This window comes from Epinephelus fuscoguttatus, linkage group LG4, assembly GCF_011397635.1.
Source record: "Epinephelus fuscoguttatus linkage group LG4, E.fuscoguttatus.final_Chr_v1".
NCBI lineage: Eukaryota > Metazoa > Chordata > Actinopteri > Perciformes > Serranidae > Epinephelus > Epinephelus fuscoguttatus.
In genome coordinates this window covers 18,155,109-18,168,791 of record NC_064755.1, presented here as the reverse complement: position 1 = coordinate 18,168,791, position 13,683 = coordinate 18,155,109, and the positions used below count along the sequence as shown (strand labels likewise).

Genomic DNA, 13,683 nt, shown 5'->3' with positions numbered 1-13,683 from the left:
TTAACCATTGAAGTGGAGTTAGATACTCCCTGTATGTACTTGCACCTGCACTTAAGACAATGCACTATAGATGGTTAAATAGGACCTAGGTTGATTATGCTGCATGTTATTAGCTTGTTTCCTTGCTTCTCACACCACTGTAATATTCACAGACAGGGGCGTCACATTACAAACATTAAGACATCATCATAAAACCCCGTCACAGCCATGGCACGGCACGGCCATGACCAGAGAGGGTTTTATTGTGCGGCACTGCGATTGCTAGCCGGCCGGTTGACTCGTGATAACAATTTATGTGATTCCATCATAACTTTTGTGCCAAGGCTATTGTGACTGAAAGCGCTGGAGCGACTGAGGCTTTTCTTCTGTTCTCTGCACGGTTTAGTATACTTGAAAGTTGATGACGAAGGGGAAACCAAGCCACTGAAAACAGATATGGTATCATATTCCTTAGAACCTGATGCAGAGTGCTACATGCCTGTGAGGTAGATTTACATAATGTTGCATGGACAATTAAAGGGACATAATTAAACTGGTTTGTCATGGTATGATTAGGTACGGTTGAATTTCTTTGATTTGATAAGCTTTGTGTTTTTGCACATTATAGAGCAGGCCGCTGCTGTAGTGTTTAATAATAAAGCCATTGTGGGAGCCCTTATACACAGCACAAGCTACTACGTCCTTGTGTCAGAATTACTTTATACTTCACTGATTGTCTCGGGACATTGCACTTGAGATGATTTTATTCTTTGAAGCATCAAACAGGTAGTTGATAGATTCCATCTTGAATTCTCAAAGAGATTAAAAAAAGCAGCGATAACTCTTGTACCACTGGAAATAGAACAAAACTGTCTGACCTTGAGGGAATGAAAGTTAGAAGTCTTTTATCAGTCTGTGTAAATAACCGACTGTGAGAAGAACAGATTAGTCCAATTAAGAGAAAGCATCTGGGACTGACATTAAGTGCATGCACATACATAGATTATCGCGGCTCTTTTGTTGTAAGATTCACCAGCAGATTTATCTCTCCCGTCCTGATTTGCGTTGCCGCTGTCTCTCTGTCTTAGCTGCTTAAATCCCCTCGCTAACACTCGTAGAAAATGATGCCTTGTAAATTTATCATGAGGAGGATTATTTGGGAGTGTTGCTGCACCCACTCGCCCTCCTCCCAACCTCAATTAGGGGCAAACAGACAGACAGACGCAACCCTTCTCACCTCCTTTCCATTCCCACTAATGAGATCCCAGCATCCCCGCAATAAAAAAGCGTTTCTGCAATCATTTCTTCCATTTCTACTTGTCTGCGCAGGGGACCTACACAGGCCATTAGAAGTGCTCTTTTTTTTCTCCATGATTCACCGTGCATAGGGGGGTAAACACATGCTCCTCTACCTTCCTTTTCTGCACACCTCCCTTCTTCACTTCTTCCCTTTGCCTCATGCTTCCGCCCTCCGCCCACGTCCCATCCCCAAATATCTCTCTTGAGCCAGATGGATGTGAGCAGGGATATGAATGAAAGAGCGTAGAGGGCTGTTTATGACTCAGTGTTTCCGCTGCCTGATTCAGATCGCGCTCTGATTTTCGGCAGAGTTTACTTTTTTTACATGGAGGAAGAGAAAGGGACAAAGTGAAGTGCACGGGGATAGCTGACAAGGGAGATGAGGCACCGATAGGTAAGGGTAGGATAGAAACAGACACGAGAAAGGAATCGTCAGTAAGACATATTTATAATGAATGCTGAGGCAGTGAGAGAAAATCTGCATTGTAAGTTTATATAGATCCAGTGTCAAATTATCTCCCTCTCTCCTCCTGACTAAGACAAGTCTTGTGTTTGGATATTAATAGTTAAGTCTGTCAATGTGAGATCTGCTGCCTATGACTCAGATACGGAGATAGACTGACAGTCTGGTTAGAAAAGAGATGAGACTACAACCCACATAATGATAGGATATATCATTGATCTTCATCAAAGTCCATCTTTCAGCCCCACTACAGGGATGTCAGAGGTCAAGGTCAGCTACAGAACATCTCTCCGAGAGCTGCTTCGGATTCAGTTTGTTGCTCAAGGTCACAACAACAAAGCAGATGCGTGAAAGATGTGGTATTATATTTCAGGTAATTCACTTCCTTGTTTACCTGAGAGGGAATCCCCACAACAGCTTCAGCTGCAGCTTGTCAGTTTTGACATCCAACAAAATCCACATCTGCTACACTGTATGCACTCTCCAGAGAAGTCGATGTGGCAGTCTGCCATAACTGCAAACACCCAGCAGAGACGCAGATTGATTGAGAGGAGTAAAGTGTATTTTCCTTGAACACTTCTCAAGCTGCTTGTGTGCTTTTTCATCACCCAGCTTTTGAAACAGATGACGAGAGGTTAATTTGAATGGCATTTGTCATTATCTACACAGTTGGCTACCTTTTTACTACTCTCAAACTTGCTGTAGAAAGCATGGCACGCTCTGGTTTCCTGTGATAAAGCTAATGCACAATGTTTCTGTTCTCATGTGAGCAATGAAGGAGTGTGGTATTGATTTTTTTCCAGTGTTTCTGAAGCCACAGTGAGATTATACCCAGGATAGGAGGTCAAGTGAGCCAGAGTTGACACCAAACACACCCCTGTATCACTCCCCAGTCATTTTAACCACCCACTCCCATCACTCTACTTTCTCATATGCTGTACAAGCAGACATTTACTTCACCTACGTCTGCATGGGCATGAGCAAACACCCTTACACACCAATCCCCAGAAAGAGAAGCACGATTCCACCCTGACCAGAACACACTCTGTCCTCTCTCTCTCACCCCTGTTCTGTTTGTTTAGTAATGACTTTGGCCTCTCCCCCTGTAACCCAGTTAACACCCCCCATGTGTGTTCAATACAAAGTGAGTGTGTGTGGGTAAGAATTAAAGACTATCTGTCACATAAATTGACTCCAGGCACCCCACCTAGTAAGGCAGGGAATGCTGCTGCACCTTGGAAAGGAACCCCTTTTCTGTAAAGCTCAAAGCCTCATCATACATGCTCACACACACACACACGGTCACACAGCTTCGAATCCCTGACACTGATTATTACCACCACCTACACGTGCACAAACACCTGGTCCAGAAGTCACATTAAACCCACGCAGTGGCATAATCATGCACATCATCCAAAACCACCTTTCTCACTCACTCTGCGTCTCCCACACTCCCTCCATCATTAGCTGCTTTATTCCTCCCTTCCAGGGGCTGGGAGTGCCACAGGCAAATTATTTGTGGTCTTCCAGTGAACTTGTATCCTCCACCAGTTACTGTCCATAACACACAGACTGAATAAGTCTCCACCTGTCTGGGCATTTATGAGGACACTGCTTTATCCAGGGGTCTCATTTATAAACATTGCGTACACACAGAATGAGGCCTGAAAGAGGCGTACGCCACTTCCCACAGAAAAGTTGTGATCTATAAAAACAAGGGATGTTCCTGGCGATTGATTTCCCTGTCGACTTACCGAAAATTTTAATTAAGACGAGTCAAGTAGTCTAAAAAGAGGAAAACACTCAGAAAATAGTCAAAATTTAGCACAATTTATTGTTGAATGAATGTTTAAATGTTTATTGTTAAAACACTAATTGTTTTAACCGACTTATATTTCTGGTGCCGACTAGCGAGGGGGCGGACGTTTCATTAGTGGATGGCTAATTGCGTGCATCCCTAATAAAAACAGACTTAATGGGAGAAACTTTGACCCATGCTTCCAAACATTTTGGAGACAGGAAATTGGTGGAAGCCTGATGTAGAAATTGTTGAATATTTTTTGGCGTACACCATTTTTGGCTTTTGTTCGTATGTACTTTTTTAGTATGGATCCTATGCACTGTTTTATAAATGAGAACCCTGGAGTCCACATAAAGATTTTATCTATGGATCCCATTAATATTTTCCCAATCTGTATTTCAGAGTGTTATTCAGTATGGAATCAGTGCATGGTACGATTGTCTCTCAGTTAGCTTTGCTGTTTAAAAATGGCAGGTTTGTGCAGGATGTCCTGTGTCGTGCTAGTGGCCATTCTTTTTGACCAGTTAGTTGTCTGTAGTGTTCTCACTCCACCCTCTAGCATTGACTCCGCTTGCTTTGAACCTCGACCGAGGAGGTATTAAAAAAAATCCAGGTAGTATCCACAACTTTTGCCAATGGAAAACCAAAAAATAGCGGTTCCAAGCACGATGAGTTGAGCCGTGGCTTACCAAGCAGTGGAAATGAGGCTTTACTTTTCACTTAGTGTGTTTTCATCCTGCTGTTTTTATCTGTATTTTCAATTTGTGCACTAAAAAAAACTGTAGGAACACTACACTGATAGTTGAAATAATGCTTAAAAGTTTTTACACTTCCAGCTGTGGTGGAAAAGTTGGTTTATCAACGAAAACAAGATGCAGCCAAGTTCAGACGTAGCCAATAAATTATGTCGTCTATGAAGCATGTGACTCATTTGTCACTCAGGCTTCCGCTCCACTGAGTAGACAACAGAAGAGTGGCAGGTGTGTGAGGGCCGATGAGGAGAATATAACCTTCCTCAAATTAATACATGAAACAAACACAGATGCAATATTTCCATCACGTTTTCAACATTGTTTTCCATCATTTGTGTTTTGACTGATGCTATTTCAATTATTATTTTAATATGCGCTCCACATGTGCGATGATTTAATGGCACCAGAGTGGAAACTTGCCACCAGCTGTTTACCTCACTGCACCCAACTCCTAGTATTAGCATAAAGCTGAATGGAAATGCACGACACAACGTCTTTGTCTGTCATCTAATGTAATCTCTATACAGCATGCACTTCATGTTAGCCTACGATCATCCTCTATACGCCGTGCATCCATTCCTCTATCAGGAGCAGCCCGTGCCCTTGTGGCTGTGTTTGTTGATATTCTTAGGAGAGTTTCCCGCAGATGACAGACTGTCTGTCTGCCTGCCTCCGTGCAGAAAGCCAGTACTTATAGCCTATCATCATTACGGCTGATGGTTGCTAACAACACAGAGTGGAAATCTTTTCTCTCTCTCTCTCTCTCTCTCCTTGTCTTTTAAAATTTTCTGATATTTTCCTCTCCTGCAGAGACAGTTAAAGCATTGAGGTGTAACTGGGTGAGCGGAGGGAAGCTGATGTTGAGGGGAGGTGGAATGGAGAAATGGAAATGGGATGGGCAAAATGGGTATGGAAAATGGAGCCAGGGGAGGGAGAACAAAAGTAGTAGGTTGGTTTATGGTGCTTGATTTAGGGGGAATGGGCTGGTGGTTGTGAGGGGAATTGTAGCAGGATAAGGTGAGAGGGCTGGTTTAAAGAGAGAGATGAAGAATGGGGTAAATGGAAGGTAAAGTAAAAGCGGCAGTAAAGAGAACATAAACAACAGGTTGTTTAGACAATACAAGTGAAAAATGATAACCAGATATAGGTATTGATAAAAAGTGTTCCAGTTGTCTAGTATTGACCAGGCACAGTGGACTATTTTTAGAGGAATTCTGCACCACCATGACTGTCTGTATTGGATGCCTTATGCTGCTATGGGTTTTTAATATCTATGCCACTCCTTCACTCCAATGCTTTTCTGACAGCATGTCTGTTTATTCTGCCTTGAAGGTCCGCTGCTCATCCTATCTTCCTCAGTCAAACTCCTCTGGATTAAGAGCAAATGCTGGGTTGCACACAAAGATTTGGCACAACAAAGCAAATCGTTTGTTTATTACAAAACTAGCCATCACTGTAAATCCCACTTTCGACTCACTGCATTACATGCAACAATGCATTACTTCCCCGGTGTTGCTCCAACCCCCCCCAGAGGAACAGATAGAAATGCCCCAGATGGCACAAGATGGAACGCTCTTGTAACCAGTCACTGGAGAGGCAAATCTTGTGTGTAAAAGATAGCTTTGTCCTTCACTCTCAATTCTAATCCAGTTTAAATGCAAATAATATGAGAGGAGAAATGTGAAGGACACCAGTATGAAGAAGCACTAAGTACTGTACCGTAGCTATTCAGGTAAACTTTGAAGGTCATGGTGATGATGTGAGATCAAATTGACCAAAGGTGATATGATGGAACTTCAACTCACAGAAAAAAATAGCTGTATCTGAAATTATTCTTTGACTGACTAACTAGCACACATATTAAATGTCCAGTGTGTAGGATTTAGGGGGATGCATGGGCTGAAATGGAACTTAATGTATAAGTATGTTTTCTTTGGTGTATCAGCACCTGAAAATAGGAATCGTTGCACTTTTTGTTTCTTTAGAATGAGCCATTTATATCTGCATAGGGAGCAGGTCCTCTTCCATCCAGTCCGCCAAGTTGCGCTGCCATGTTTTTACAGTAGCCCAAAACAGACAAACGAAACTCTAGGTCTAGATAGGGCCATTCAGGTTAGGATCACCTTCTTAGCAATGAACAATAAAGGAATTTAAACTGTGAGTTTTCACATGTTTCAGTTGGTTGCAATCTGGAGTCTTCACCACCAGATGCCACTAAATCCCACGCACTGTTCCTTTAAAGGAAATCACTGTTGACATAAGACATTTGGACAATATTCAGAGCTTTGGCAATGGACAATGTTAGTTGACACTTGTTCAGTGACCATTGATTGTTTCTTATTGTTGCTTTTCGGTAGCATTGGAAGCCCACTAAATATGATTCTGTAATATTTGTCACTAGAAACAATGAAAACACTTCAATTAAAAGCCTAGTCCTTTTTACTAGCTGGGTCTGGCTGCCATTTTGACAAATAAAGGCCTGTCTCAATTAAACGCCTGATCTTGTTGCCAAGCAGCTCATTTTATAGAAGTTCTTTGGATGTATAAAACCCGGTTGTTGGTTACAGACCTAAGCTAAGGTTAGATAGCTGTTGAGACTTGCAAACAGAAATAAATGCTTAAAAAGTAATTAAACTTTTGTCAACCTGGAGATGCTACATTGTTAACTCTGTTAGATTCTCCGCAATTCAATTGTTCAGTTCATTTTACTGAAACCATGTGCACCAAAGAATGCAGTAATTCATTCAGATTTACCAGCATGACCAAAAAACATGCGGTGACCCCCTTCCACTGAAGCTGTCAGAAAGTCAGAATATGTGTCCATTCCAGGTTTAATCAGTTAGTTAGTCATATTCATTTAGTCTGCCAGGGTCCACTGATCAAAAGAATCAAAGGGGTTTTTCATAAAAATCAATCCAAGTTATGATTTTCTGGGGGGCATTTTTAAGCCTTTAATCGATAGGACAGATGAGTGTGAAAGGGGGAGAGAGAGAGAGGGAATGACATGCAGCAAGGGCCACAGGCTGGAGTCGAACCCGGGCCGCTGCGGCAACAGCCTTGTACATGGGGCGACTGCTCTACCACTAAGCCACCGATGCCCCATGAATATTGTTTTACCAAGATAAAGTGGTGTTGTGTCAGTATGCTGGGTGCTGTAAAACAAGTGTCAAAACTCACTCTCTCTCTGATTTCCCATCTGTCAGAGCTAGATCAAATGAATGATTCACAATAGATATGTTATTCAAAGCCTAATTTCAAAGTAATATTTAAGTGGAAAAATATCTCATTTTAATTATAATATTTAATTAAAGGCGATCCCAAATATAAGCCTATTTGAATTCAGTGATTTAAGCAAGTAATAGCCCGGGGCTATTAAGTGAAATTTTACAGTATATGAGACAATTCAATAAAATGGTGTATGTTCTTGTGAGCAGGGGGCTGCAAAGTAGCATCAGCTATTAGATACGTTACAGCCGTTAGTTTTTTGCTGTTTAATCATCTGTTACCGAATTGTCTTGAAGTAATTTCTTCGTGTAGCTGTTATGCTGTGGCCAAAATGCTAATATTGTTAGGGTAGTGTGGTGAAAGACATGTTCAGGCAATTGTACTTATTCGTCCTTTCCTTGTTATTATCATAATAAAATTAGATTACAAGTTTTCTGAAGGGCTGAATATAAACCTTTAATTTATTAGTGCTTGTGACATCATGTGAGTACCTTGAACACACCTGGCCTTGCTTCATATCTGTACCTTGAACAAATTGTGTTCCAAACGTGGTATCACTTACTCTGAAGCAGAAAAAGACATTAACTACAGAATAATAAAACAGCAAAACACATTCACCAGTCACTTGCTTGAAGCAAAAATACAAAAAACAGCAATTTCATTAGACAGCAAAACACGGGGAAAAAAAAGACAACTTTATCTTTCTCATCCCTCATTGCTCTTAATACACAATTAACCCCACCGGCTAATGAACGATTGTGCCTAGCACATCGAAGTCAGCAGCCAGAATATTGTCCCCCTTTGCTAATGCGATAGAATATTAGCCTAAAGCATTTTCAGTGAATGTGCTTGGTCTCTCGCTCTAATTGGGTCAACAGAAGCCTAAAAAAAGTTTTAGAGGGAAAAAAAGCAAAGATAGAAAGAGGAGGATGACACAGAGGTGCGCTGGAGGCTAAATGGGTGCATTTCAGCTCCCAACGATGGTTAAAAACCCCACTTCAGCTAACAATGATGGTGCCGGGATAGCTTTAGCACTTCATGAAAATGCAAAAACAGGTGTGCTACTTCCCAGGCATGTTAATATGTCAGAAAGATGCATTTGAGCCATTAGTGTTAGTTTCAAGTGTTCCGGTTTAGCTAATTAGCGCCACATATCTCGGTGCGCTAACGCAGGCTTAACGAGAGGCAATATTAAACATAGTGAATGTCAAATGTGTCACAATGGGGAAAGTATGTTTTCCTCAGGCTGGAGAATTTAGTTAGAAAACCGCTCATCATCATAAACACGTCTGGGATGTTATAGGGATGTGAGCCCCAAGAGGACGGACCCAACCTTGTGTAAAACAGAACATATCAGCATGATATGTGCAAATGATCACAGGCAATTAAGAGCTTGGTGTTAAATTGCAAGAATCATGTCTAACAACCCCAGTGGGGTGTAAACCTTGCTCAGACAGCATGTAGACACGCATATGTGCCCTGTAAATTACACTGAACGGCATCATAGGAGCGTAGTGTGAGGCCTGTGCCACAGATCAAGGTAGCATGCATTAAAATATATATGCAGCTATAATGAATGACAGTAGTCGGCCTTAAATTGTAGCCTTCCTTTCGTGTTTTTATTTTTCTGTGCTGTGTTTTGTATGGGTCGAGCATTGCACTAACATTTATATTCTTTCATTTCCTGCACAAAACACCTGTGCAAAAAACAATATGCACTCATGACATTTAGAGTATTTTATTAAAAAAAGCATCCCTCCAAGACTCGCGAGCAGCGCACAGCTTCCGAATCTCCGAGAAGATAAACTGCAGCTACATTCAAGCTCATTGCAGCTGTTGGATTTCGTTTAACAGCGTCTCCTCCTGTATGACATATGAGTGCAACGCCGAGATATCCCTGCTGCAAGGCCTGCTGTGTGAGCAAGATTACAGTTGCAAAGTGCAGCCTAATGTGTCAGAGAGGCAGTTTAATGTCCTATTATGGATACCAAGGTCTTGACAACCAATAAAGCATCCAGATGCAATTTGTCCTCTTGATGCTGTCGGTGGATAAATACGCTGTTGCCTTCTTTCTTTCGCAGATCGGTCCCTTGAGGTTTGGCTCTTTGTGTTTTACATATGATAGGCTTGTGATTACACAATGTTAATGCCACGTTTATGGGCCTTTTAGGTAATGATTTAGTGTGCATTTTTGCATCTGAGGCTGACAGTTGGAGAGTACTTAGATATTTATGACTCTGTTGAGGCCGTGGTTCTATGATTGGGGTCCGTTAGGATCGGTGGGTTATCTCCGCTATGATTTCAATAGTAAACGATGTTTGCATACTGTTGTGCACACTTGGCACAATCAGCGCTGTCATTGCTGTGTCTTTTGTCACTGATGTCACACAAAATTATTTACCATCCTTCTGGGCCTGTCTCCTGGTCCCTGTGTCTACAAAGTTACGATTTGACCTTCTGTCATGTTTAAGCTCCAGTCACAAGTGATTTGTAACTTTCAGCTGTCTGAAACATTTAGATGCCGGGAGAGACATTATTTTTTAAAGCATTATTTAATCAGGCATGTTGACGAAGACGCCAGCAGGAACAGAGGGAGACGTCCGGTACAACCTCACACTGGTAGCGCCTGAGCATGTTTGTTCCTTCCTCATGTGCTTTGATGGTATTAGTTAAAAGACTAACTCTGTGATGTCAGGAGCCTGACATCACTGCCAGATGATGGTTGGTTGTGTGAATTGATAAAGGTTTTAGCCTGGGGAGAACTGTTTTAGATGCTATCTGTGTTTTATTTCAATTATAGCAGGGATCACAGAGACTGCCAGCGTGATAACAAACCAGCTGACAGCTAATCCCTCAGGACAGGAAAACGAGTTGTACAGCAGCTGATGTCATCTAAGGTTAAACGTCCATTGTGATGAGGCACTCTTCAAAGGCGGATGCATCCAGCTATTGCTCCTCTCCCCTTTCTATCATTAGTCTAAAGAGAAGATGAAAGTCTAGTTCATGACATCCTGACAGCCCTGTGGCTCTGTAACTCTCCTACTGATTACAAAAAGCGTAGAGGGAGGTAACCAAGTATACACATACAGTATGTAAGAATGCAGAGAAGAAAGATGGATAGCTATCAGTGCATGCCCACGTGGTGCTTCCCTCACCCCCGGTAGACATCACAAGAAAAGCACGGTATGATGTGAGACAACCCTCGACCGTGGAAGAGATGTTAAATGCACGATAAAGCCCTAATGCTACTTTGCTTTTGAACAGTCACTCAACAAAATTGAGATTTTAACCTCCGACACAGCAACGGCATACGTGATCTAACGAAGATCTTCCTCTCAATGGTCTTTCTTGAGGAGGTAGATGATGTCCGCTGGATATTATGCCCCTCGCTGTGCTTAGCGGTAATGAATGGCAGCTAATGAACACCACCTCTGCGGTCGGCTCCCCTTAACGCCCTTTGGTCGGCCTGTTTGCTGGTGGCTGTCTGGGAGATGAGAGGACGGGGATGGGAGGGCGAAGAGAGAGGGAAACAGAAGGAGAAAAGGACACAGCAGGGGGCTGTCACACCTCGTACCAGCCCGGCGCTGAAGTGGGGGCCCCCTAGTTTGAGCATGGACGGATCAAAGAGAGAGGTGTAGCAGAGAGGAGAAGGGCGCTCGGTAACAGGTTAAGATGCTGTGTTGTTCACAGTTGCCTGCGCGGATGTTGATCCAGGCTTTATCTGCAGGTGTTTGCAGCATGCCTTTAGTTTCTCCTCAGTTTTACTAGTTAAAAAACGTATGATGAGCTCTTTCATGTTTCATTAACTGTTTTATGTTTCTGTCTCTTTCAGCCACAGGGATCTGAAGCCTGAGAACCTGTTGCTAGATGAAAAGAACAACATCAGGATAGCAGACTTTGGCATGGCCTCCCTTCAGGTCGGCGACAGTCTGCTGGAAACCAGCTGCGGGTAAGCGATACAGAAATCATGGTGATGCACGCTTTCTGATGCAATGTCTGACTCACATCCTCTGGGGGTTGCAATTTAGACGATTCTAAGAATGTCCCGAAGGTAAAAATAGGTCGTAGTTGGAGGGCGCATGGAGTTGCTGGTATGCAACAGAGAGAGACGGAGAGCAGGGTGGAGAAGCAATAGAGGATGATGAGTGGAGCTATCAAGCCCTCTGCGAGGTGCCGCGTTCTCAAAGCCTCTGTTATCGTGTGGTGTTGATCTCTCGAGGAGAGACGGTTGGCGTCTCTCACACAGAGTGCTATCTGGCTGTGAGCAGGGCCAGGGCCACGGACACACATTACTGCTCTCCGTCTCCTCATATCTGACGCTGGGTTTTTATGATCCGGCAGTCACGACCACGCCAGGCCCATCAATCCCGCAACGACTGTAATGAATTCTCTTGCAGGAAAAGTCACTTTCAAAGTCTTTCCAGTATGGTCATCCATATTGTGGGTGTGTGTTTTATTTAACCCTGAAGCATAGTGAACAGCACACAGGGTCACGTCTGTCAATAAAAGCAGCAGTTGATGATGGTTTACTTTTAAGTGCTGGGCTCATAAACTCAATGACAGCATGGATTAACAGGAAGATTTCACTGCTGTCCAGAAAGTTGTTCTCCAAGCACTTTCATTGCCTGAAGTTCACACTGGAAATGAGATGTCAACACATAAGCACAGCCAATTTTTTGTTTTATTTTTCCACTTAATGAACTCTTGTATGCCCGAAGTAAAACAGGATTGCTCAGCTAGTGGAGCTCGAGCCTTTGATCAATCTTAGTAGGCAGGGTTCACAAGTTAAAACACGAAAAGAACATTTCAAAATTTGTGATTTTTAGGGCTTCCTGTGAAGATTATGCGTAACTTGGCACACACGGAAAAAGAAAATCAATTTGGAGCTTAAAATAATGAAGGGGGTCACACAGGCAAATTAGATTTGTCTCTCAAATTAGATAATGAAGACAGACTGTGTGCACTATTATTTGCAGGTAATCAGATCATATTCGTGTCCGGATATCACCAGCCTATCTGCCTGGGTTGCTGTGGTAAAGACGTGGGTGTCAGTAACCATGTAGCAATGCTGGTGACTTTGCTTTCCAACAGAGAAGCATGAGAAATGGAGGTCCATAATTTCACCCCGCAAACTATTTTGGCATTCGTCCACGGACTGTTGTTCCTCATGTTGTCCTCTTTAGTGCTCTGCTAGTAGCAGCATGGATCTGCTCAACACTCTGGATTTGACATCAGCGTTGTGCATTATGTTCAAAGACACTTTGAAATCAGATTTGAGCAGCCAGAGCGGCCGAACTGAGACTCATCTGTAGAAATCTGATTGAAATCCCAATTCAAACTGCCTCCATATGTGGTTTGGATCAGATTTGCACAAATCACATTTCATGGGTTTTTACTGCTGTCCAAACTTCATAAAATTAATCTGGATACAATCTGGATATGCAAATAAAGGTTTTGGCTAGCAGTCTGAACAGGGCCATTTTAATGTGTGTCATCTGTAGATTCAGAAAAATATCTGTTCAGTGAGAACGGCATATGACAGACTCTAAATCAGTCCAGTAGATGTAAATCATGGGGTATTTTTGTGTGATCTGGATGTCTTGGGGAGAGTCTCTGCTTTGTGGCTACACATGACACTGCGTGCAGGGCGAGGAGATAGAGAGGCCACTGTGACATCTGTCCCCAGCTCAGACCTGATTCTGTCCAGATTATACCTCCAAATCAGCCACAACTGAAATTACACACACTTGAACACACGCAATTCCACAAACACTCATGCGCACACAGAGCCGGCGAGGCTTAGTTCATCCCTGACCTCTTGGACCCTTTGTCCTCTGCTTGTTTGGTCGTCTCTGTGTCTGTCTCTGACTCCCTCTCACACGCATGCACATTTAAGCGCGTGCATGCGCGCACACAAGCATGCAGCTGAAACTGTTGCATAATTTTTTCCAGCAGTAGCGCAGTGCTTAAGCTCTCATGACTCATCGGTAGAAATCAAGCCAAGTGAGAGCAGTGTGCATCGCTATCTGCAAGTAAAATGTGCAAGATTGAGTCACTCTGCAGCCCATGATGACCACGCTGATGTGTTTCCTTTTCCTAGAAAGGCCGCAGAATGCGACAGCTCTTACTCAGCTTTTTGCATTATCCCGTGGACCAGCTGTATC

At 42.9% G+C, this 13,683-nt stretch overlaps 1 protein-coding gene across 3 annotated transcripts in view; it reads left to right on the top strand.

Moving 5' to 3' along the window:
- The window catches only part of LOC125888058 (serine/threonine-protein kinase BRSK2), a 197,902-nt gene that overhangs the window by 147,814 nt on the left and 36,405 nt on the right, over window positions 1-13,683 (top strand). For all 3 annotated transcript variants that reach the window (XM_049575235.1, XM_049575236.1, XM_049575234.1), the window contains exon 5: window positions 11,352-11,468. In XM_049575235.1, the coding sequence (XP_049431192.1) occupies window positions 11,352-11,468 (117 nt within the window). The remainder of the gene's footprint in view (window positions 1-11,351; window positions 11,469-13,683) is intronic.